Here is a 26,676-nt window from a genome sequence, read left to right on the forward strand (position 1 = left end):
CCATCCGATGCAGACCTCGGCAACCCTGGCTCACACCACAAACGCGCTTCATCTGGAGGTGCTCTAGATATACAGAACAGCTGTGGAGAAAGTTGCAAACGTCCGCAGACTTTCTCCACTTCAAATTCATGCTCAGAACCTACAACTTAGCCCTCCACCATGCCAAACAAGTCTACTTCATCTCTCTCATCTCCTCACTATCCCACAACCCTAAACGACTCTTTGACACTTTTCACTCCCTTCTCAGCCCTAAACTGCAGCCCCCAGTGACAGATCCCAGTGCTGAAGAGCTGGCTACTTATTTCAAAAAGAAAATCAATTACATCTGGCAGGAAAGGACCTCCCAATCCCAGACTAGCCCCGACCCTAGTCTCATCAGTACTGCATCTAGCTCCTGTTCATTCTCTGTGCTTTTACTAACGACAGGAAGAAGTCTCCAGACTGCTTTCCTCTGCTCGCCCCACCACCTGCACTAGCGACCCTCTTCCCTCACACCTTCTACAGTTCCTCTGCCCGGTGGTTATCTTCCATCTTGCCACTATATTTAACCTCTCTCTGACCTCCTGGCATCTTCCCCTCCTCATTCAAACAACCTATCATATCCCCACTGCTAAAGAAACAGACTCTTGACTCGACCGACACTGCCAACTATCGACCCATCTCCAACCTCCCTTCATCTCCAAACTATTAGAACGCTTGGTTTACTCCCACCTTATAAGTTATTTTGTTAGAACACTCTCTTCTTGACCGCCTACAGTCCGGCTTTCGCCCTCTACACTCGACAGAAACCACCCTGACTAAAGTGTCAAACGACCACCTGACGGCCAAATCAAGGGGTGACTACTCCCTACTGATTCTCATCGACCTCTCTGCAGCATTTGACACTGTTGACCACAAACTCCTCCTCAGTATGCTTCGCTCCATTGGACTAAAGGATACTGCTCTCTCCTGGTTCTCCTCCTACCTCCTGACCGCTCCTTCAGCACTTCCTTTGCTGGCTCTACCTTCCCTTCTCTTCCCCTTGCTATTGGGGTCCCCCAGGGCTGGCTCCTCGGCCCCCTCCTCTTCTTAATCTACACAGCCCCTATTATACAAACCATCAGAAGGTTTGGTTTTCAGTACCATCTTTATGCTGATGACACCCAGTTATACACCTCCTCCTGCGACATCACAGCAACATTCCTCCAGAATGCCACCGGCTGTCTCTAACACTATGTCCTCTCTCTTCCTAAAACTGAACCGCTCAAAAAGTGACCTACTGGTGTTTCTGCCCTCTACTAACCTACCTCATCCTGATATCTCCATCTCAGTGTGTGGCCCCACCATAGCTCCCAGACAGCATGCCCACTATCTTGGGGTTACCCCCTACATCCAATCTCTGGCCCGAGCATGTCACCTGCACCTCAAAAACACTGCAGGAATCCGCCCTTTTCTCACCATGGACACGCTAAAAACGCTCACTGTTGCCCTCATCCACTCTCGATTTATTGCAACTTGTTGCTGATCGGTCTCTTTCCCCCCACCCCACCAGACTCTCCCTTCTCCAATCCATCCTGAATGTGGCAGCCAGGCACATCTTCCATCTGCTACTCAGATGCCTCTGCCCTGTACCAGTCACTGCACTGGCTGCCCATCAAATATAGAATTCAATTCAAACTCATTACCTTCATCCATAAAGCTCTCCACAGCACCACACCCCCCTACATTGCCTCCCTCATCTCGATCCACCCCCCAGTCGGCACCCTCAGCTCAGCTAATGAAATCCGATTAAGTGCCCCTTTTCATTCGAACCTCTCATTCCCGCCTCCCAAGACTTCTCCAGAGCAGCACCAGTCCTCTATCAAAACTATCCAGGCAATCCCTGACACACAAAACTTCAGGCGTGCTCTAATTACGCACATCTTCAGGGAGGCAAACCACATCTCTTAAACCAAACCCCTCTTTACTCCACCTGATAACATGCTCTGTCCTACTGCTTGCAATCCCTGCTAGCCGTAATCAACTGCCCCCTGCAGTCATACCGATTCAATTCCTACACGGCTTATGTCTGACCATTGTCTATGAGTATAGCATCCCTCACTCTCCACCTCACCATATTGTGCACATCTCCAGCCCCTTTACTTTTTGTATCACCCCATTGAATGTAAGCTCATTGGAGCAGGACCCTCACCCCTACTGTTTCCATCCACTGTTAACTACATGTAACCGTGTTTTTTTTATCTTTTGTTTCTTGTATGTGTTCTCCCTTATTTTGTAAGCCTTGCGGAATATGTTGGCGCTTTATAAATACAGATTAATAATATCTACATTTTGTATCCCAATGCTCAGCATTTAAAAGTTACCAGCATAACCTTTCTCTTTTCCTCAGGTGCTGTTTTAGTATTTCTCCCCGGTCTTGCAGAAATCAAAGCACTATATGAACAGTTGCAATCAAACGCCTTGTTTAGTAATAGACGTAGTAAGAGGTATACTTTTCATTGCGTATTTGCTATATATGGTTTTAACAACCAGATATAACATTGTGATGATTGTTGTCTGTTCCCTCTGACAGGTGTGTCATTTACCCTCTACACTCCTCCTTATCCAGTGAGGAACAACAGGCTGTCTTTATAAAACCACCACAAGGGGTTACAAAGATAATTATAGCCACCAACATTGCTGAAACCTCTATCACTATTGATGACGTTGTATATGTTATTGACTCAGGCAAGATGAGGGAAAAAAGGTATGGAAATTTTACATGTATACTGCAAGGGTTCATAGAAAAGTGTACTGTCTTTAGCATTTAATTATAACCTTTTTATTAATGATTATCTAAAAAACGCTAATTGCACTCTGAGCAGACCCAAACACTAGTCTAAAGATGAGAAAGCGGAGTAACTGCCCTGAAAAGGGTGAGCCCACACAGGAACTTAACCTATCTTGTCCTACCTTTTCCTTAATAAAAGAAGGGTGGAAAAATGGAGGTATTCAACATTCATGGTCAGGAAAAACTAGCTCTGATCTATCTAGTGGATATAAGGCCAAAACACAACAGTTGGTCGTTATGCAACCAGTACGTTCTATGACCCAGATATTGTTCAAAAAATCCAGATGATCTTTTCAAAATAATACCCATGACACCGATTTATATGAATTATAAACTTACCTCCTTTTATCCTACGTGTTTCACCCCTAAGTTTTTAAGGGGCTCATCAGGGACTGCCAATCCACAACCTGTGTTGCATACTGCAAGTAAGAGATAATGTACATTAACTCCTTCAAGACCAACCATTTATGTGCTTTAAAGCGATTCTGTCACCAGCATTATGCATTTTAAACTGGCCCCGTAGCGCTCCCTGGCATATTACACAAAGGTTGCACAAATGTTTTTGTTTTTTTTTAATTAAAGTATTTTTTATTAAACTTTTTCACCTTTTGCATATTTTAAAACATTTTTTTTAACAAATCTTTGGTTTCCCCTCCCTCCCTCCCCCTCCCCCTCTCACCCACCCCCTTCCCCTCACCCCCCTCCCTCCCCCATCCCCCCTAAGATCTCTCTCTCAACGTTCTGTTCTTTGGGTAAACTGTCTCTGAATGAACACAGTGTTGTGTCGTAAACAATAATAACAGTTCATGTAACGTATATTTGTTTTCTTCTTTGGTCTTCGTGTTGCTTATCTTCTTGCTGTTTTCTTTTATTGATTCAGGGTTAGATTTTTTGTTGCATTCGAGGGGGGGTCATATTTCTTTTGCCCGTTGCCCGGGAACAAATGTTTTTAGAACAAGCATGTATTCTGTTTTTGCAAAAACTCACTTTTAATAACTCCCGTGGTATATGCAGATTGGCCCACCTCAAGTCACAGAGGCAAGCCACCTGAGCCCCGAGTCATGCTGTCCAAACTTTCAACACGCCCCTCCAGCGTTGTGGTGCCTCCCCTTATCGCTGGCGGTCGCAAAGCGGTTAAATATGCTTGATTTTTGTCTTGCGCAATGTTGAACTAGATCATATCTAACATATCCATAGCAGCAACCCTAACATCTGCTGGAGCTGGTAATCTCATGCATACAACCATTATATCAATCTAGTAACGCAGACCTCTAATTCTATACAGATTTATGTGGCATACTTAAGAATAAATCTGTAGCTTTATCCAATTCATGATGTATAATGGAAGTATTAGAGAGGGTAGACTGTCTTTCAGAGGTACCTTAGCGTGGCACATATAATGTGAAATGGTAGGTACCTTTTGTGCTGCCATACAGGTTCTGTACACATAGGTTAAATATGTTCATGGACCCTAACCTCTTAGCTGAGGGCCTATAAAAGCAGTGTAATGTAGGAGATGTAAAAGAATACATTTTCTTATTTAAGAAACCTTAACGAATATGAAAATGTTACCATTGCTGCTATTAAGGTATGACCCAAGTAAGAGCATGGAGAGTCTGGAAGACACTTGGGTGTCGCGTGCCAATGCCATACAAAGGAAAGGAAGGGCTGGTCGTGTAGCCTCTGGAGTTTGCTTTCACCTCTTAACCAGTCACCACTATGAGCATCAGCTTTTGGAGCAGCAGCCACCAGAGATCCATCGAATCCCACTGGAGCAGCTCTGTTTGAGGTATTGCTAGTGGTCAGCTGATCTAATTTTATTTTTCTCTATTAGTTCTGTATTTGTATTCTTTAATTTTCTATCAAATACACTTTAGCAGATGATTTACTTGTAGTTTTCCTCTGAAAGATGGCATTCATAGGCTGTGTACACTTCTACCCCAACGCAGTATCGGATCGGGCTTACTCCACGTGCAGATGCGGTCTGTCAGGTTTCGCCACAATGTCCGTTATTTTGGCAGGAAAATGGCTCTATATGTCGTGCTGTTTTTCCCATGGCAAAATCTGAAAGGGAGCCTGCAATTTTGATGTCAACATGGTGATAAACGTTTATCATACAGAGGGTTTCCTTTTCGTTTTGCTCCCCCCCCTTCTCTAAATCAGACAGGAGAACGCTAATCAAAGTGACTAGATTTATCCAGGTGTATCTCATAGCTGTTGACAAAGGCTATTGTAGCCGAAACGCGTTCAGCGCGGACCTGTGAGCTGTATGCAGGGTCAGAGGGACAGAGGGGTGTGGCTAGGGGGCAGGGCTTATCACGGTGTATGCTTTTTACCTCCGGCATTCTAAAAAGTACAGGGCTGTTTCAAAAAAAGACAGGGAGCAAATTCTGCAGTATTTCCGCATCCAAAAAAGTCAAAATCCATACTATTGGTGTGGATTTTGATTGGAAATTAGCCGCGCATACACAGTCAATTTTATACTATATGGTGCTCCTCTCACTACTTCTAAAGGCTTCACACTCTCTGCTCTCCCTGGCTTGTGGTTTCCAGCGGCCTGTAGTGGCCTCACCTGTCCAACCAGCGGTACTGGGAACTGAAAGCTGGGGAGCTCTGACAGTATGAAATCAGCTGCCCGGTATGCCGCCGGTTTTCAGGTAAAATGGTTTTTGGATGCGAAATTTGCCGCAGAAATTTCCGCTGCGGACATTCCGCCACATGTAAACATACCCTAAGTCAGCTTGAGTTATGCTGCCACATACAGAGTAGCCCCTGTAGTAATAATGTCCCTCATAGTGGCCTCAGTATTAATAGTGACCCTCACAGTGGCCCCAGTAGTAATACTATTACTACTGGGGCTGATATAGAGTAGCCCCCCTGAGACCAATATACTTACCTCCTCCTCTTCGTCTTCTCAGCTCTGTGAGCAGAAGTGTCTGCACCCGCAGCAGCGCCTCCTCTGTTCTGCTCTCCTCCTGCGGATTCAAGGAGGAGAGGTCAGAGGAGGAGGGGAGGAAGATCCTGAATGCACACACTGCCATCAGTGTGTGCATCCAGCCGCAGCGCCACTGAGTGACTACCCTGGCTGATTATCCCTATAATGGTGAGATCACATCCTGAAAGTGGGACAAATGGCTGTCCCGCTTGAGACCCTGGGGATGGCGGGACACAGGGTCCCAAAGCGGTACTGTCCCGCCTAGTTTGGGACATCTGGTCACCTTAGATTAATTATTCTGAATAGTTTGGGGTTTCCTGCTTCAGGAACTAAGTTGTTTTTCACTGTATCCCAAATTTGGCTCTCATTTTGGCAAATGGAATGCAGATGTCTTATATTTGATTTAGCAGGCATTTCTGTAATGTGGAGGTACAGTATGTGGCAGTTTAACTTCATCAACTAACAGATTGGAACTGACCTTATGTTTTTCACTAAACATATTAGTGAGTTGTCGTCCCCTGAACAGAGATCCATTTGTTAGGCTTACTTGATTACTTAAGCTGAACTAGATGGCCATTGTCTCCCTTCAGCCTAACATACTATGTTGCTATGTTAAGCAGCCGCATGCTTATATAACAAAATATAATTTAATTGAACGTCTCAACGCATTCATTCTTTTCTGTCCCATGTTTTCTTTTTTTTCTCCTTTTTGGGGAAGGGGAGGTATTTGACTCGCAACTGCCTGTATTTTCTGTGTAATGGCTCAGGTTATATCATAATTTATTTATTTTTTTAAATCCTGTCCACCTAACAGATTAATGTATAAAAATTTCCTGTGACTATGAGATTCTGTAACCTATGGCCAGAAACCTACCTGAGCCCTACTTATAGTGTATCTGCACTTGTACAATTTTTTTTTCCCCTCAAATGTACAGAATAGGTGACCCAGTCCCCCTACCCCTCCCTAAGGCTCCCCACACCTTCCACCCTGCCTATCGCATACGACCTCTACCCACATACCACCTTACTGCCCCCACCCTATTTGCTTCCTAATAACTGATTTCAACTTGTAATTCCCGTACTGCCAGTGTTCCCCCATGCCTCATCTTTCCCCCTCCCCTCCCCCTTTTACCTCCTATATCACCCCACCCCATTTGTTTCAAACTGATTGCTTATCACATGTAATTGTTGTATTGTCTGTGTTCTCCCATGCTTGAAAGTTCTGCAGAATAGTTTGGCGTGATACAAATTAAGATTATTAATGTGTTTAATCAGCCTATTCTGTACATTCTTCATAGAGGACTCTTGCTAAAGAAATCCATCTTCAGTTAACTACATAGTTGAACATAGAGTTGGTATGTAACCTTCCTGCCTTCTTTCCCATGGCGGTTTAATAATTAGCTAATTGCCTTCTCTCATTGGCTCCCCAGCGCCATGTAAGGAGAAGCTGATAGCTTCCCTGCCAGACCCCATCAGTGTCTCAGTGCATCAGTCTGTGACATACAGTACTGTACACCTGATGCACTGCGACCCTGACAATGCATGGGGTCTGGAAGGGACCAGGCACACTGGGAAGAGGAGACTTATCCTTACATAGTGCTAAGGGGCAGATAGGAGGAGGCAGGAGGGTAATCTAAGAGCATCGGAGGAAAAAAGAGGCAGGAAAGTTACAATGCCAGGTGTGGGGGATACATGGACAGCAATGTAGATATCTGCTGTGGCTGCACTAGACATAACTGTGCAGACACAGCATAGACAAGAGCTCCCTATTAAGCTATGCAGTGAGCCGAAGATGGGTTTTCTCTAAAAAAAAAAAAAAAAAAAAACAGAATAGGCTGATTAAACACATTAGAAGCATTTTTGCAATGGCCTATTCTGTACGCTTTAGAAAAAACTATTAAAATGTGGTTACGTTTAGGCCTCATGTCCACGGACGGATCGGATTCTCATGTGGGGGCCCACAGCGGAATCCGCCCGTGGCCAAAGGCAACTGTGTACCCATCCGGGTCTTTTGCTTACCGGTCCAGGTGTTCTATTTTCTTCACTGCGGCTTTGTGGGGTGTGTTTTTTGTTTTAACTCCTGCTTTTCCGTGGATTTTAAAATTCACTTGCGGATCGGACAGCTCCCATTAACTTCAATGGAAACACAGTGAAATGGAGCATGCTGCGATATGTTTTCCGGACCAAAAGGTCTGAAAATCAAATCCGCATGCTTTAATTCAGGTGCAGATGCACGTTTCTCTATGGGCGGCTTGATTTGCAGATCCGCCCATGGACATTGGGCATTATAAATGGCCATACAAAGCTCTGAACAGCAACAGCTGGTTTAATTACATGCATTCCTGTGCTTCAAGCAAAGCAAATTTATGAAAAACTAGGAAATCTGGATTTAAAGCAATTTCTGTTATGTGCTAAAATCCTATCTGCTTTAATTGCTCACCTTTTTGTGCTAACTCGATTACTTGATCCTTAGATTTCTAGTTTGTTCAAATTATGTTTGACAACCTCCCCAAAAGGGTTTCTTTTTTTCACAGATGTAAAACTCTATATGGCTATTCCCCTTGATTTCTGTTTACAATTAAGTTTTGTAAGTGTATTGAAAAATATATTTTACAGTAAAAATTGAATGTGGCCGTAGCAGTAATGGTGACCCCCATAGTGGCCTCAGTAGTAATAGTGACCCCCACAGTGGCCTCAGTAGTAATAGTGACCCCCACAGTGGCCTCAGTAGTAATAGTATCCCTCGCAGTGGCTCCAGTAAAAAAGAAATGCGTTAGATAATAGAGGGGTGTGGATATACAGTATATAGCTTAATAACATTTTAAATCTCCCTAAGGCCCAATGTCCACAGGTGGATCTGATTTGCGGAATCCGCAAACCAAGCCGCCCATAGGGAAACACGGGCGTCCGCACATGAATTAAGCATGCGGATTTGTTTTGCAGACCTTTTGGTCCAGAAAACAAATCGCAGAATGCCCCATTTCACTGCGGTTCCCACATGGACGGCTTCCATTGAGTTAGAAAAAAAAAAACCCTACTGCGCATGTGTGGCAGCACGCCGGTTGGAGCTTCCCCACACATCCGCTGTGAAGAAAATAGAAGACCTGAACAGGTACACCGAAGACCTGAATGGGTAAGCGGTGTCCTCGGCCGCGGGTAGGGTCGGATTCCTTTGTGGGCTCCTGCATGCGGTATCCTATCCACCAGTGGCCATGAGGTTTTAGAAATTAAGAAATTAATCTTTCCATGTTTACTATTACCTATGACATATACAAGTACATACACTTTGTGATTATTTACTCTGACACATTTTTCTTCCCTTCAGGTTAATAAAAACTGTAAGGTTAACAATTTAAATAAATAACAATAGACACGGGGCTCTCACAACATAATGGTAATCTGCATTTAAATCTATGTCTGTGCTTTCCTTAGTGTTCAGTGAACATTGTCACTTGCTATTTTAAAAGTTAACTCTGTCAGTTCATCTGCAAACTTTAATTTTTATGTATATTTTTTTTATTGACAGAATAAAAATTTTAGAGGTGTTTTCAGAGTGTCGTCTGGAAACAGTCTTGTCAAAATTAATAGAACCCCCCGGAGTGGAGTCTCTGCATGCCTCCAGGTTACGTCTTCAGAACCTCGGGGCACTTACCCAGCAAGAAAAGCTGACACCACTTGGGTACCATTTGGCCTCTCTGCCAGTGGATGTGAGGATTGGTAAATTCATGCTCTTTGGTGCCATCTTTCGGTGTCTGGACCCTGCTCTCACTATCGCTGCCAGCCTGGCCTCTAAGTCTCCTTTTGTGAGTATTCTGGCATTTTAAATCTACATTTCTCTTTAGCAGCTATGTTAGTTTGCAGAATAAGGATGCTTTCACATCTGCGCTGGGAATTCAGCTTTCCTGCTTTGTTCGGAAAGCAGGAAAGGGGAATCCTCACCAGCGACCAGTTACGTTTCTGGATGTAACCGAATAGCATTGGGTATAACCCATTGAATATAATGGGGTCCACACGCATTCTGCCGAGCTGCCCGGCTTTTGGATGGAAGAAAAAGCACTGCATGCAATGTTTTTTCTTCTGGTATTTTCAGACGGATCTGTGATGGAACCTCTGGCTTAAGGTTCTGATGCAGACGTGAAACTGGCCTATAAAGATCTCGTATAGTTTTATCAGTCTGTGGTATGAACTACAACTCTGGTTTCCATTATGAGAATTAATTAATAACAGAAGGGGTCATTGAAAAGGGAATTTTCTACTTAATTCATGCTGTCTTTTTTGAGGGGCGAATGAGTTAATGATTGGGCGAAGCAACACAGGCTCTTTACATTGTAAAGAGATCATCACCTGTCATGCTTGGGGTCTGTTTACACCAAACCTTTATTGTTTTGAATGAGTAAATGACGTCAGAGTTCGCTCGGGCAGCCTGTTTATACAGGCAGATACATCGTTGGTTCATTCAAACAAGAAGTTGTTCAGTCGTTCACATTCGCTGTATAAGTGACTGAGAACAACTGAACGATCGGTATTTAAACTGAACGATAAGTGAACGAGCCAACAATGGTTGTTATTCCTTCAGAAAATAGCCAACAAACAAAAAGTGAATAATTATCATTTACTTTTGCTCGTTTGAACGATTTTTTTTTTAACGATTGTCCCGTCTATAAGGGTCTTTATTGTGAGCGTCGGAGGGTAGCCACTTTTAGAACACCTCTCCTCAAATTCCCACTCAGTGAAAAGAATCACACACACACACACATGCAAAATAAATAGCCCATCATCGTGTCATCCATTTATGCCGCTTCTGCACAGGGACGTGTCGTGATAAATGGGAGGATCAGATTAAGGGAATGTTCATAGTCTACCTCAGAGGAGTTCTCAATCTTCAACAGAAGGCTGTGATATATATCCTACATAGGCATACAGTGGAATACTTTGCCCATAAACTAGCATTATTCATATAATGTGTGCATAGTGCAGTATGCATTTTTTTTACTCTATATCTGTATGAAATGGCATATGGTATTCCATACCATGCAATAGAAAGGTGTACCAGCAAGTAAATGGAGTCCTACGGGTGCCTTTTGTATTTTTCCAGCATGTACACCAAATTGTGGGCTATAAATGTGATGTGAACATTTTGTCATTATGGGGAAAAAAATGCATAATTGTCAATTAACCTAAACCTACTGGCATTCTGTTGCTTGGCCTGTTTTTCATGAAGCTAATATCTTTTATTCTTTTTCAGGTGTGTCCATGGGATAAAAAGGAAGAAGCAAACAAGAAAAAGCTAGAATTTGCTGTAGCCAACAGTGATCACTTGGCTCTTCTTCAGGCTTACAAGGTAAAGGCTGCAGCTCTATCCCAGAGGAAAAATTAAACAGTTTTCATATTGTGAAAGCATACATTTCTACAAATTGTAAAAATATTGACTCTATAAAAATGATCTAAGGGTCATAACAACTTAGGACTAAACCCTTTCCAATCCACTGTCTGACGTTTAAAGACATTATGATTTAAGGCTGTACAGCTCTGATGTTGGAAGACATCCGTCGGTGTTCTCTTACTGTATATTGCCAGCCTCTCTGCTGTCGAAACCTATCCAACGTGTCACCTCATGCAGTACTGGCTTTTATTTTATAATGGCAGAAAAAAATAAGCCCCCTAGGAAAGCCAGGATACAAATTGGATTGGAAAAGGTTAATGTATCCATTGCTTTTGTTGTTTTTGTCTGACGCTTTATGTGGCACAGGACTCCACATGAGTTGAAGCTGACTAAAAGCTAAATCTTGTCTTGCATACTACTTAAAGATGACCTATCACATTGCTCTATATCATTTTACTATATATTTTTTTTATTTTTAACGGGACCCAGAAAAGAAAGAAACACCTCATACAATAACTTTAATCTGGTGACATTTTGGTTTTGTGCCAAAATGGACTGCTATATGGAGCTGCTCAGCTTCTCCTGCTCTAAAACATGATGTCTGCAGTTTGGACACCATGTTTATGCTGACAGATTCCATTTAGGAGACCTAATGATGTGACATGTTAAAATCCATCAGGTTCAAATCCCTTTTTTTTCTTTTTTTCCCTGTAGTAAAACGTCAGTACTGTTGGCTGTGCCTATATACATTAGATTGTACTGCTAGCTCCGTCCTATTCACTTCAATCTCCCTATACAAGTAAATACTCAATGTGGACATTGTGTACAGAACCTACACTCTGTGGTGTATATCATAGAAATGGGGCATTTTCGGTGATGTGAAGGGCGCTGGTACAGTTTCACCACATGCACCCAGAAGATTATGCTACATCTCTGGATAAATACAAATATTTAGAAGAGGCAGCATTTTAGTTTATGCTTTAAAACAGCTAAAAATCTATAGTCTTAAAAAACTTGACCGCTGTCTTGTGGATTAGGTTAATTGAAACTCTGAAACTCTGTTTTTCTCCACTTGTGCAGGCATGGAGCACAGTCATCAGAGAGAACCCACGGGCTGGATTCCAGTATTGCCGGGATCATTTTCTGTCTTCTAGAGTGCTTCAGGTAAATATTCTTTTCAGAAATCTTCTTCTATTTTTTTTCATATTTTCACACTGAATTGTCTCTGATCCTTAATAGAGATGAGCGAGCGTACTCGGAAAAGCACTACTCGCTCGAGTAATTTGCTTTATCCGAGTATCGCTGTGCTTGTCCCTGAAGATTCGGGTGCCGGCACGGAGCGGGGAGCTGCAGGGGAGAGCGGGGAGGAACGGAGGTAAGATCTTTCTCTCCCTCTCTCCCGCCCGCTCTCCCCTGCTCCCCGCTGCGACTCACCTGTCAGCCGCAGCGGCACCCGAATCTTCAGGGACGAGCACAGCGATACTCGGATAAAGCAAATTACTCGAGCGAGTAGTGCTTTTCCGAGTACGCTCGCTCATCTCTAATCCTTAACCCATTAAGGACAAGGCCTAGTTTGCAAACAAGGACACTGATTTTTTGGGGGGGGATTTTCATCTCCACTTTTCAAAAGCGATACCTTTTTTTTTAAAAAAAAAAAATTTCTGTTGACATGGCTGTATGAGGGCTTGTTTTTTGCGGGGCGAACTGTAGCTTTGTTGGTGTGATTTTTGGATACATATAATGTATTGTAACACTTTTTTTTTCTTTTATACTAATTTTAGGTTTTTCCTCAAACATTTATTATTTATTTATTTATTTTTTACCTCATTGCATTCAAGGTGCCATAACTTAACTTTTCATGGACAGAGCTCTGTGAGGGCTTGTTTTTTTATGTGATGAGCTGCAGTTTTATTGGTTCCCTTTTTCAGATACATAAGGCTTTTTAAAATCACTTTGATTGCTTTTTTGGGGGGTAGACAAAATGATCAAAATAAGTATTTTGCTTCTGTTTTTTTTTCTTTTTGGCATGCAGGATATATGGTGTGTTCAATTTACTGTACAGATAGTTATGGATACAATAATATAAAATATGTGGGATTGCTTATACATGAAAAAAAACAGGTGGGGACATTTTTTATGTCCCTGTTGGGGACTTGAACCATAAAAGCTATGATCACTATGATAATGCATTACAGTACTTTTGTACTGCAATTCCTTATCGTTTACAAGAGTGATCATAGGCCATGGCAGGCTGAGATACCAGCGATCCCTCTGTGAACCCTTTTATATGCCATACTGTACATTGATTGTGGGATGGATGTAGGGGTTAACAGTGGGGATCACTGTTGTCATCGATCCCTGCTGTTGCAGCAGGAGGCCGGCCATCATCAACAGCCGGCTCCCGTTGTAGGATTCTCTTCTGAACTCGCGCCATTTGCAGGATGTAAGCTTATGTCCTGTTGCATTAAGTACCACCTTGCCAGGATGTAAACTTGCATCCAGTAGCATTAAGGAGTTAAAGCAACCGATCAGTGAGGAGCTCAAACTTGAGGTGCAATTTGATACCTATGGAGAATGATTATCTTATATTTGCTCAGATCTTGCTCATTGGCTACTTTTAGCTTGGCTTTATTAGGACTGAACTGTGATCCGTGACTATAGTTTAGTTACATTGCCTAATCTGTAGTCACAGATCACAGGTCTGTCTTAATAGAGCTGAGCTCAAAAGCAGCCAAGGAGGACAATGTGAACAGCGCCGAAGGCTTAAAGTAGCTTTCTGGTATGGCAAATCCATTTTAAATGCACTATGATGCCTCAATCAGTGACTTATAATATAGCTTGGCTACAAAGAGCGTCTCTCCCTGGAGGACTCCGCTTGTCCATGTATCACACAGACACCCCATTGATTTCATTGGACAGCATAAGGTTTCATTTGCACTATGGTTCTGCTGGAGATAAATTGAAGACTTGCTGCCAGGTTCCCCAGGACCGCCTGTGATCAGCTTGCTTTTGGAAGACCTGTCTAACAAAAAGGAAATCAAGTAGACAACCTTTTTAAGTATGAAACCTGGGCATCTATTTGCTGAACTCCTAGGCCTAGTTTACTAAACATACGATACTGGGGGGGCGGAGCCTGGCCGGAGATGTAGATAGTCGCATCTCAGAGTAGCTCCTGCAAGATCCGACATTCCCATCCTGTTAACGGGACCCAGAGACGCCGAAAGGCAATCAAAAAGCAGCGGAGGCACAGTAGCAAGCTCCGGAGACAGAACAGACAGCAGCAGAGTTAATGGTGCGAGGCAAGGAGCGGGGGAAGGCAGATGAAGCCGGCGGCAGGCAGAAACAACATGGCGCCGGAGGGAGGGAGCCGAGAACGCTCATACCGCGGCCCAGCACAAACAGTGCAGACACAGCACGTAAACTGGCGGGGTATGCCAGGGAGGAGGGGGGCAGAAAACAGGACTCCATAAGCCCAAAACAACAGAGGGGAGAGCGGGAGAGCCCACAGAGAAGCACACAAACGGAGGGAGCAGGAGGGGAGGAAGAAGCTGCAGACAGTACATGCAGAAAGTGAAAGTCAAAAGGAAAGAGCAGACAAAGCAAACACAACAACGGACCCTGCTAAACACAGCAAGGACAAGGAAAAACAAAATAGTCTACATGCTGTACAAGATCATGCTGGAAATAAGCAGGAAGTCACAAGTCAGGCAGACAACCCCAACTACAAAAATAAAGGTGCAAACAGTGTCAATCCAGACGAACACTACACAGAAGACAGCATGAATAATGCAAGCAGCCCAGGCATATGCACGCACAGCGCAAATCACGCAGACACCTCAGAAAGCACTATACGAGACACCTCCCAAAGTGCAGAAGATGCCGCCAAAAAAGATCAAAGGCAGGAGGACGAAAGGTGCGCCAGGGAGCCTACGTTGAAAGAAATATTCAGCGAAATCACTAAAGGCAACGCATCACTGAACAACCTTAATATGCAGATGGGGGCGATGCAAAGTAATGTAAACCTGCTACGGCAAGATATGAGGAAAATATCAGAGCGTCTGACAGAAACTGAACAACGTATAAGCGACGTAGAAGACGCAATACAGCCGATGCAGCGAGACGTGGAAAAAAATCTGCATGACATACAATATCTACAGAACAAGGTAGACGACCTAGAAAATAGGTCAAGAAGGAACAACGTGCGGATTGTGGGCCTCCCAGAAAAGACGGAAGGAAGAAACCCTGCAGAATTTTTTGAAACATGGCTGCCCGAACTGTTCGGAAGAAACACTCTAACTGCAATGTTTGCAGTCGAAAGAGCCCACCGTGTACCGACACGACCCCTCCCCCTGGGGGCTCCAGCCAGACCGATACTCATCAAAGTACTGCATTACAGAGACCGTGATACCATACTCCAAAAGGCCCGCGAAAAGGGTGAAATCCAATATAATGGCGTGAAAGTCTCCTTCTATCCAGATTTCTCCATGGAAATACAAAAGAAGCAAGCAACATTTGTAGAAATAAAAAGACGACTGCGAAACCTACAAGTGCCCTACGGGATGCTGTACCCGGCTAAACTGAGAGTGGCGGCGCTGGGCACGACACAATTCTTTGAAAACCCAAAAGATGCAGGTGCCTGGATAGATCAAAATGAAGAACAGATTCGGAGGGGAAGATCGCCGCGCAAGACACCATGAAGAGGCTGCACCTAAAGAAACGTTCATGCAAAGGGAACCGAAAATTTCTGAAAGGAGCTCCTGGGACGACAGGATGCATCGCGTAGGAGAATGGAGGACTGGTACCCCGATCCGATGAGACAACGGATCAGTGAGTTACATGTTGGGGGTGTCTGTTGTTTGGTCTCTCTCTCGCATATTAGGGGAATATTAGATAAGATACAGTTAAAAGGGATAAGGTTAAACGATAGAAAAATGATTCAGGGTGGGATAAGGGGAAGAAATGTCAACGTAAATGTACAAATGATAAATGTGTTGCAAATAACGAAAATATGTATAGTAAATGTGGATAAATGTCTGTACTGGGGGATGTGGGGGACCAAACCAAAATGTTACTGGAGAAGCCCTATGCGGAGAACAAACAGTAATACACATACACATATACGGGGCGACACGGGCGAGACACAAATACAGAGATGGGGACCCTCCCAGTGCGTCTCACTCATAAAAACAAAAAGGGGTGGAGGCGTCCAGAAAATAATAACCCTGCGGAAAACAAAAAACAAGGAAAATGGGTAGTAGGATAAGGGTCGTATCGTGGAACGTGAGAGGTATGAGTGACCAGACAAAACGATCAGCAGTACTGCAAGTCATCAAGGAACAAGGCCCGGCTATTATATGCTTGCAGGAAACACATTTATCAAAAGAAAATACGGACACGTTCAAAATAGGGGGGATGGGTCAGAGCTTCCACTCCACACACACGAGGTATTCCAGGGGGGTCAGCATAGTGATACACAGAAATATACCGTTTAAATGTCTCTCACGAAAAATTGACCCAGAAGGCCGCTTTATATGCCTACACTGCAGAATCTACAACTACACATGCATTATAGCTTCAGTATATATCCCGCCACCATATAATAACATGATAATGAGGCAAGTTATAGGTTTCATAACAGATAAACCGGACATTCCAGTCCTTATCATAGGCGACTTTAATTCGGTCATTAACCCTGCACAGGACAGACTAAGGGCAGGAAACGCAAACGAAGAAAGGAACCTGACACCACTAGGTAAACTAATAAACGAGATATCATTGATAGACATATGGAGAACACGGCACCCCACAAACAAACAATACTCCTGCTACTCATCCACATACCAATGCTTATCTAGAATAGACCTAGCGGTAGGGAATATTCAGATATATAGAGATATAACCTCGATAGAATATCTACCAAGAGTTGTTTCTGACCACTCCATCCTACGTCTGGACATACAGCACAGTAACACTGTGAGTCATTCCCAAAAAAGATGGAATCTGAACTCGCACTGGCTAAACATATTAAACAAGGAAATAGTGAAAAAAACACTAGAGGAATACTTCATATTAAATAAGGATACCACAAGTATGACGATTTGCTGGGAGGCCATGAAGGCATATATGAGGGGGGTATACATACAGCAAATCACACAGGCAAAAAAAGGACATAGAGAAAGAGGGCAAAAAATACGAGACAAACTAAAAGAATCAGAAGAAAATTACATAAAAGAGAAAACTATAACAACACTCAACCTATGGAAACAGGCCCAAGAGGCCCTTAATAAATACGTCCTAGAAACGGCAGCCACTAAAAATGGGTTCAGGAAACAGACATATTATGAGGAGGGAGAAAAAACGGGACATATGCTGGCAGTTATAGCCCGAGCACAAACTAGCCCCACATACATCATTGAACTAAAAGACGCACAAGGCGAGATAGTCAGGGACGCAACATCCATAAGAGAGATTGCACGGGAATTTTACTCCTCTCTGTATTCCTCGAAACTGGAAAAAACGGTAGAACAAATCGAGGAATACTTGGCGGATATAAGAACACATAAATTGACGGAGGAACAGAGAGAGTTTCTAGATGCTCCAATAGACTTGGAGGAGATGCAAGAGGCAGTAAAAGATATGCAAAATAACAAGGCCCCAGGGGAGGATGGTTTCCCAATAGAATTTTACAAACAACATGCAGACACTTTATTACCACAACTCCTGGAGACATGGGCGGGGGCGGAAAAGGAAGGGGAACTGCCACAAACAATGCGAAAAGCAAAAATAATAATTCTGTTAAAACCAGAAAAGGACCCCCTGTTGATGGACTCGTATAGGCCGATATCGCTGTTAAACGCGGATGTCAAAATTATAGCAAAAGTTTTAGCCAAGCGGCTATCACAAGTGGCATCCACCTTGGTGCATCCAGACCAGAGTGGGTTTATACCAGCAAGATCAACAGCAACGAACATCCGTAGAGTATTTCTAAACCTACAAATACCCGTAGATAATACCGGAGACAGAATCATATGCTCACTGGACGCGGCCAAGGCGTTTGATAGCGTTGAGTGGCAATACCTGTGGAAGGTACTAGAAAAAATGGGCTGTGGCCCAATATTTGTGAGACGAGTAAAACTCCTATATGCTAGAGCGGAGGCGGATGTGTCCATCAACGGGGGGTCATCAGAAACATTCCCACTACATAGAGGGACAAGGCAGGGATGCCCACTATCGCCACTCCTGTTTGCACTTGCAATAGAGCCCCTAGCATGCAAAATTCGGTCACACCAGGAAATAGTGGGATTCATAAGAGAAAACATGGAGGAGAAAATCGCTTTGTATGCAGACGACATGTTATTATTTTTAGGGGACAGGGAAAAATCTTTAGAAACCACGATGCAAACAATAAAAGAATTTGGAGCCTTCTCAGGACTCGCTATCAATTGGACCAAATCCGAAATACTATCAATAGACACCCCAGACATGCAAGTTGCCAACAGAGAATTAACCCTGAAATGCACCCCAACAATTAAATATCTGGGAGTTAAAATTACGAAAGAGGTCAGTGAGTACAGGAAAATAAACCTGGAACCACTTATGGAAAAATGGAAACAAAAACTTCACATATGGAAAAAACTACCCATGACAATCATAGGAAGAGTGAATCTTATAAAAATGATATGGATGCCCCAATTACTGTATCTAATACACAACTCCCCACACTGGATAACACAAAAATTTTTCCACAAGGCCAAGGGACTGTTTAGAGAACTCATATGGGGAGGGAAGACACCTAGGATAAAATTAGAACTGCTATACAATTCAAAAGAAAAGGGAGGATTAGCCTTGCCCAATCCGTTCTCGTACTTCATGGCCTCCCAGCTGCAACATCTCAGGGGATGGGAGACAGAAGAAACACACGACGCTAGTTTCAGAATCCTTAAAAATCTCTTTAACGGATCACATTTGTTTGAAACCCTGGAACGTGGAGCGTTTAAAAAAAACGGTCAAAGTGCCCCCACGCTATTATTGATACATAAAATATGGTGGAAGACCAGAAACATGCTTGATATAAAAAACTGCACACAACATACCCCCATATGGAATAACCCGCACCTGCCAGAAATCAACAAGCTAAAAGGATTCCAAGGGTGGAAAGACAGGGGAGTTAGGAGAATGGACCAGATACTGGAGGGGGGGGAACTAAAAACCTTCGAGCAGTTAAGGCAAAACCACGACATCCCCAATAGTGACTTTTACAAATATCTGCAACTTAGACACGCTATACAAGCGGAAAAAAACACGGCGGAAATAACAATGGTAATAAATATAGTAGCGGACATAATAGGAAAAGCCACCACCACAGCGGGGAAAATATCTGTACTATATTCCCATATACAGGACACGGTCAATGCACACAACCCGTTATCAACAAGAGCAAAATGGGAGGCAGACATAGGGCCCATTGAGGAGTCGCACTGGGAGGAAATCCTACAAATGACACCCAAGCTATCTCTGAGCGAATCACACAGAGTCTCACAAATATTTCTAATACACAGAGTGTACCGCACCCCGGCCTTCTTACACAATATAGGAATGAGAACCTCCCCGATATGTGTAAGGTGCAAAACCCACACGGCGGACCTAATCCACATGCTATGGCGATGTCCGAAATTGCACAGATATTGGATGGGAATAAGAAATGCAATTAACGCGGCATTTGGCATACGTATGGACTTTACACCATACGTGTGCATTCTGGGATACATACAGGATCTAACATTAGATGATCATGAAAAACTAGCGGTAGCCAGACTATTGTATATAGCCAGAAAAACAATAGCCCAGCGCTGGTTGGACGAAGAACCACCCACGCTGGGAGAATTCAAAAATAAGGTCAACCAAATTTTACCGTGGGAAAGGAGTATTTACACTAAGCGTAAGACCAGTCAAAAATATCAGGACATATGGCTGAGATGGATACACGCCCAGAGCAGTAATGTTGGATCAAATACATAGGGAGTGGTGAGCCGTGTGGGGAGGCACCAGTAAACCGGGGATTTACTAAGACATAACAACGTATGTAATGGATATATATAAAGTTTATTGGGAAATGTAGAACAAATTACAGACTCGATATACAATAAAATAAAGTGGTAAGGAGTAATAGGGAAAAGTTAAGAAAGGAGGGATTGGAGAGAGAGAGAGACCGGGCAACGGGCAAAAGAAATATGACCCCCCCTCGAATGCAACAAAAAATCTAACCCTGAATCAATAAAAGAAAACAGCAAGAAGATAAGCAACACGAAGACCAAAGAAGAAAACAAATATACGTTACAAGAACTGTTATTATTGTTTACGACACAACACTGTGTTCATTCAGAGACAGTTTACCCAAAGAACAGAACGTTGAGAGAGAGATCTTAGGGGGGATGGGGGAGGGAGGGGGGTGAGGGGAAGGGGGTGGGTGAGAGGGGGAGGGGGAGGGGGAGGGGGTGGGTGAGAGGGGGAGGGGAAACCAAAGATTTGTTAAAAAAAATGTTTTAAAATATGCAAAAGGTGAAAAAGTTTAATAAAAAATACTTTAATTAAAAAAAAAAACATACGATACTACAATTTAATGCAATATTGCATTACGTAATTTTTCTTATATTGCAGGAAATGGCTAGTTTGAAACGACAGTTCACAGAACTTCTGTCTGACATCGGCTTTGTAAAAGAAGGGCTTAGGGCTAGAGATATTGAGAGAAGATGGGCTCAGAAGGGAGATGGAGTAGTTGAAAGTACAGGGGAGGAGGTAAGTGCCTTTCTTACTTAATTATTATTATTATTAATTATTATTAATAACTACAAGTGGGAACATGAAGCCTGTAGGTAAAAAGCAAAAATCAGCAGCTCTGCTGGAATGCTCGTGCCACATTTCATGTTTGAATGACACCAGGAAGTTAGAGAATTAGATTAGTCACGTTACATAAGGGTGCACTTAGTTTTGCACTTAGCATTGTATAATCGAGTTGTGACCCCTTTACTTTTCCTAAGTGCAAAAGTAAGTAATGTACCTAATCTAATTCTCTAACTTCTCGTTGTCGTACAAACTTGAATTTGGGCATGACCATTCTATAGGTGCTAAATAGGAAAAGTAAAGGGGTTGCAACTTGATTATTCAAGTGTAAGTGCAAACGTAAGTGACCTCCTAATGTAATGTAACTAATAACACACATCTGAACTGTACAAACATGAAATTTGTCACAGTCATTTTTTACATCCTAATAGGAAAAGTAAAGGAGTTGCAACTTCAAAACTCCATTGTAAGCGTGAAAAACTAAAAATCCGCGATACATAATGTCCTACGAAAATGATTTGTATACTCAGGAGAATCTAACGCTCCTCTGTATATATACTGAGGAGAATCTAACGCTCCCTTGTGTGTGTGTGTGTGTGTATATACCGAGGAGAATTTAACGCTCCCCTGTGTGTGTGTATATACTGAGGAGAATCGAACGCTCCGCCGTATGTGTGTGTATACTGAGGAGAATCTAACGCTTCTCCGTGTGTGTGTATATACTGAGGAGAATCGAACGCTCCTCCGTGTGTATATACTGAGGAGAATCGACCACTCCTCCCTGTGTGTGTGTATATACTGAGGAGAATCGAACGCTCCCCTGTGTGTGTGTGTGTGTATATATACTGAGGAGAATCGAACGCTCCCCTGTGTGTGTATATACTGAGGAGAATCGAACGCTCCTGTGTGTGTGTGTATATACTGAGGAGAATCGAACGCTCCTCTGTGTGTGTGTGTGTGTGTGTGTGTGTGTGTGTGTGTGTGTGTGTGTGTGTGTGTATACCGAGGAGAATCGAACGCTCCTCTGTGTGTGTGTGTGTGTGTGTGTGTGTGTGTGTGTGTGTGTATATACCAAGGAGAATCGAACGCTCCTCTGTGTGTGTGTGTGTGTGTGTGTGTGTGTGTGTATATACCAAGGAGAATCGAACGCTCCTCTGTGTGTGTGTGTGTGTGTGTGTGTGTGTGTGTGTGTATACCGAGGAGAATCGAACGCTCCTCTGTGTGTGTGTGTGTGTGTGTGTGTGTGTGTGTGTGTGTATATACCAAGGAGAATCGAACGCTCCTCTGTGTGTGTGTGTGTGTGTGTGTGTGTGTGTGTGTGTGTGTGTGTATACCGAGGAGAATCGAACGCTCCTCTGTGTGTGTGTGTGTGTGTGTGTGTGTATATACCGAGGAGAATCTATCGCTCCTCTGTGTGTGTATATACCGAGGAGAATCGAACGCTCCTCTGTGTGTGTATATACCGAGGAGAATCGAACGCTCCTCTGTGTGTGTATATACCAAGGAGAATCGAACGCTCCTCTGTGTGTGTGTATATACCGAGGAGAATCGAACGCGCGTGTGTGTGTGTGTGTGTGTGTGTGTGTGTGTGTGTGTGTGTATACTGAGGAGAATCGAACACTCCTCTGTGTGTGTGTATACTGAGGAGAATCGAACACTCCTCTGTGTGTGTGTGTGTGTGTGTGTGTGTATACCGAGGAGAATCGAACGCTCCTCTGTGTGTGTGTGTATATATACCGAGGAGAATCGAACGCTCCTCTGTGTGTGTGTATATATACCGAGGAGAATCGAACGCTCCTCTGTGTGTATATACCGAGGAGAATCGAACGCTCCTCTGTGTGTATATACCGAGGAGAATCGAACGCTCCTCTGTGTGTATATACCGAGGAGAATCGAACGCTCCTCTGTGTGTATATACCGAGGAGAATCGAACGCTCCTCTGTGTGTATATACCGAGGAGAATCGAACGCTCCTCTGTGTGTATATACCGAGGAGAATCGAACGCTCCTCTGTGTGTATATACCGAGGAGAATCGAACGCTCCTCTGTGTGTATATACCGAGGAGAATCGAACGCTCCTCTGTGTGTATATACCGAGGAGAATCGAACGCTCCTCTGTGTGTATATACCGAGGAGAATCGAACGCTCCTCTGTGTGTGTATATACCGAGGAGAATCGAACGCTCCTCTGTGTGTCTATATACCGAGGAGAATCGAACGCTCCTCTGTGTGTCTATATACCGAGGAGAATCGAACGCTCCTCTGTGTGTCTATATACCGAGGAGAATCGAACGCTCCTCTGTGTGTCTATATACCGAGGAGAATCGAACGCTCCTCTGTGTGTCTATATACCGAGGAGAATCGAACGCTCCTCTGTGTGTGTCTATATACCGAGGAGAATCGAACGCTCCTCTGTGTGTGTCTATATACCGAGGAGAATCGAACGCTCCTCTGTGTGTGTCTATATACCGAGGAGAATCGAACGCTCCTCTGTGTGTGTCTATATACCGAGGAGAATCGAACGCTCCTCTGTGTGTGTCTATATACCGAGGAGAATCGAACGCTCCTCTGTGTGTGTCTATATACCGAGGAGAATCGAACGCTCCTCTGTGTGTGTCTATATACCGAGGAGAATCGAACGCTCCTCTGTGTGTGTCTATATACCGAGGAGAATCGAACGCTCCTCTGTGTGTGTCTATATACCGAGGAGAATCGAACGCTCCTCTGTGTGTGTCTATATACCGAGGAGAATCGAACGCTCCTCTGTGTGTGTCTATATACCGAGGAGAATCGAACGCTCCTCTGTGTGTGTCTATATACCGAGGAGAATCGAACGCTCCTCTGTGTGTGTCTATATACCGAGGAGAATCGAACGCTCCTCTGTGTGTGTCTATATACCGAGGAGAATCGAACGCTCCTCTGTGTGTGTCTATATACCGAGGAGAATCGAACGCTCCTCTGTGTGTGTCTATATACCGAGGAGAATCGAACGCTCCTCTGTGTGTGTCTATATACCGAGGAGAATCGAACGCTCCTCTGTGTGTGTCTATATACCGAGGAGAATCGAACGCTCCTCTGTGTGTGTCTATATACCGAGGAGAATCGAACGCTCCTCTGTGTGTGTCTATATACCGAGGAGAATCGAACGCTCCTCTGTGTGTGTCTATATACCGAGGAGAATCGAACGCTCCTCTGTGTGTGTCTATATACCGAGGAGAATCGAACGCTCCTCTGTGTGTGTCTATATACCGAGGAGAATCGAACGCTCCTCTGTGTGTGTCTATATACCGAGGAGAATCGAACGCTCCTCTGTGTGTGTCTATATACCGAGGAGAATCGAACGCTCCTCTGTGTGTGTCTATATACCGAGGAGAATCGAACGCTCCTCTGTGTGTGTCTATATACCGAGGAGAATCGAACGCTCCTCTGTGTGTGTCTATATACCGAGGAGAATCGAACGCTCCTCTGTGTGTGTCTATATACCGAGGAGAATCGAACGCTCCTCTGTGTGTGTCTATATACCGAGGAGAATCGAACGCTCCTCTGTGTGTGTCTATATACCGAGGAGAATCGAACGCTCCTCTGTGTGTGTCTATATACCGAGGAGAATCGAACGCTCCTCTGTGTGTGTCTATATACCGAGGAGAATCGAACGCTCCTCTGTGTGTGTCTATATACCGAGGAGAATCGAACGCTCCTCTGTGTGTGTCTATATACCGAGGAGAATCGAACGCTCCTCTGTGTGTGTCTATATACCGAGGAGAATCGAACGCTCCTCTGTGTGTGTCTATATACCGAGGAGAATCGAACGCTCCTCTGTGTGTGTCTATATACCGAGGAGAATCGAACGCTCCTCTGTGTGTGTCTATATACCGAGGAGAATCGAACGCTCCTCTGTGTGTGTCTATATACCGAGGAGAATCGAACGCTCCTCTGTGTGTGTCTATATACCGAGGAGAATCGAACGCTCCTCTGTGTGTGTCTATATACCGAGGAGAATCGAACGCTCCTCTGTGTGTGTCTATATACCGAGGAGAATCGAACGCTCCTCTGTGTGTGTCTATATACCGAGGAGAATCGAACGCTCCTCTGTGTGTGTCTATATACCGAGGAGAATCGAACGCTCCTCTGTGTGTGTCTATATACCGAGGAGAATCGAACGCTCCTCTGTGTGTGTCTATATACCGAGGAGAATCGAACGCTCCTCTGTGTGTGTCTATATACCGAGGAGAATCGAACGCTCCTCTGTGTGTGTCTATATACCGAGGAGAATCGAACGCTCCTCTGTGTGTGTCTATATACCGAGGAGAATCGAACGCTCCTCTGTGTGTGTCTATATACCGAGGAGAATCGAACGCTCCTCTGTGTGTGTCTATATACCGAGGAGAATCGAACGCTCCTCTGTGTGTGTCTATATACCGAGGAGAATCGAACGCTCCTCTGTGTGTGTCTATATACCGAGGAGAATCGAACGCTCCTCTGTGTGTGTCTATATACCGAGGAGAATCGAACGCTCCTCTGTGTGTGTCTATATACCGAGGAGAATCGAACGCTCCTCTGTGTGTGTCTATATACCGAGGAGAATCGAACGCTCCTCTGTGTGTGTCTATATACCGAGGAGAATCGAACGCTCCTCTGTGTGTGTCTATATACCGAGGAGAATCGAACGCTCCTCTGTGTGTGTCTATATACCGAGGAGAATCGAACGCTCCTCTGTGTGTGTCTATATACCGAGGAGAATCGAACGCTCCTCTGTGTGTGTCTATATACCGAGGAGAATCGAACGCTCCTCTGTGTGTGTCTATATACCGAGGAGAATCGAACGCTCCTCTGTGTGTGTCTATATACCGAGGAGAATCGAACGCTCCTCTGTGTGTGTCTATATACCGAGGAGAATCGAACGCTCCTCTGTGTGTGTCTATATACCGAGGAGAATCGAACGCTCCTCTGTGTGTGTCTATATACCGAGGAGAATCGAACGCTCCTCTGTGTGTGTCTATATACCGAGGAGAATCGAACGCTCCTCTGTGTGTGTCTATATACCGAGGAGAATCGAACGCTCCTCTGTGTGTGTCTATATACCGAGGAGAATCGAACGCTCCTCTGTGTGTGTCTATATACCGAGGAGAATCGAACGCTCCTCTGTGTGTGTCTATATACCGAGGAGAATCGAACGCTCCTCTGTGTGTGTCTATATACCGAGGAGAATCGAACGCTCCTCTGTGTGTCTATATACCGAGGAGAATCGAACGCTCCTCTGTGTGTCTATATACCGAGGAGAATCGAACGCTCCTCTGTGTGTCTATATACCGAGGAGAATCGAACGCTCCTCTGTGTGTCTATATACCGAGGAGAATCGAACGCTCCTCTGTGTGTCTATATACCGAGGAGAATCGAACGCTCCTCTGTGTGTCTATATACCGAGGAGAATCGAACGCTCCTCTGTGTGTCTATATACCGAGGAGAATCGAACGCTCCTCTGTGTGTGTGTATATACCGAGGAGAATCGAACGCGTGTGTGTGTGTGTATATGCCGAGGAGAATCGAATGCTCCTCTGTGTGCGTGTGTATATGCCGAGGAGAATCGAACGCTCCTCTGTGTGCGTGTGTATATACCGAGGAGAATCGAACGCTCCTCTGTGTGTGTATATACCGAGGAGAATCGAACGCTCCTCTGTGTGTGTATATACCGAGGAGAATCGAACGCTCCT

At 44.1% G+C, this 26,676-nt stretch overlaps 1 protein-coding gene across 3 annotated transcripts in view; it reads left to right on the forward strand.

Annotated features, from left to right (window-relative positions):
* The window catches only part of DHX57 (DExH-box helicase 57), a 67,874-nt gene that overhangs the window by 24,782 nt on the left and 16,416 nt on the right, over positions 1-26,676 (forward strand). For all 3 annotated transcript variants that reach the window (XM_066595861.1, XM_066595860.1, XM_066595859.1), the window contains 7 exons: positions 2,369-2,465; positions 2,552-2,725; positions 4,398-4,598; positions 9,271-9,547; positions 10,990-11,085; positions 12,208-12,291; positions 20,785-20,922. In XM_066595861.1, the coding sequence (XP_066451958.1) occupies positions 2,369-2,465; positions 2,552-2,725; positions 4,398-4,598; positions 9,271-9,547; positions 10,990-11,085; positions 12,208-12,291; positions 20,785-20,922 (1,067 nt within the window). The remainder of the gene's footprint in view (positions 1-2,368; positions 2,466-2,551; positions 2,726-4,397; positions 4,599-9,270; positions 9,548-10,989; positions 11,086-12,207; positions 12,292-20,784; positions 20,923-26,676) is intronic.

This window comes from Eleutherodactylus coqui, chromosome 3 (assembly GCF_035609145.1).
Source record: "Eleutherodactylus coqui strain aEleCoq1 chromosome 3, aEleCoq1.hap1, whole genome shotgun sequence".
NCBI classification, from domain to species: domain Eukaryota; kingdom Metazoa; phylum Chordata; class Amphibia; order Anura; family Eleutherodactylidae; genus Eleutherodactylus; species Eleutherodactylus coqui.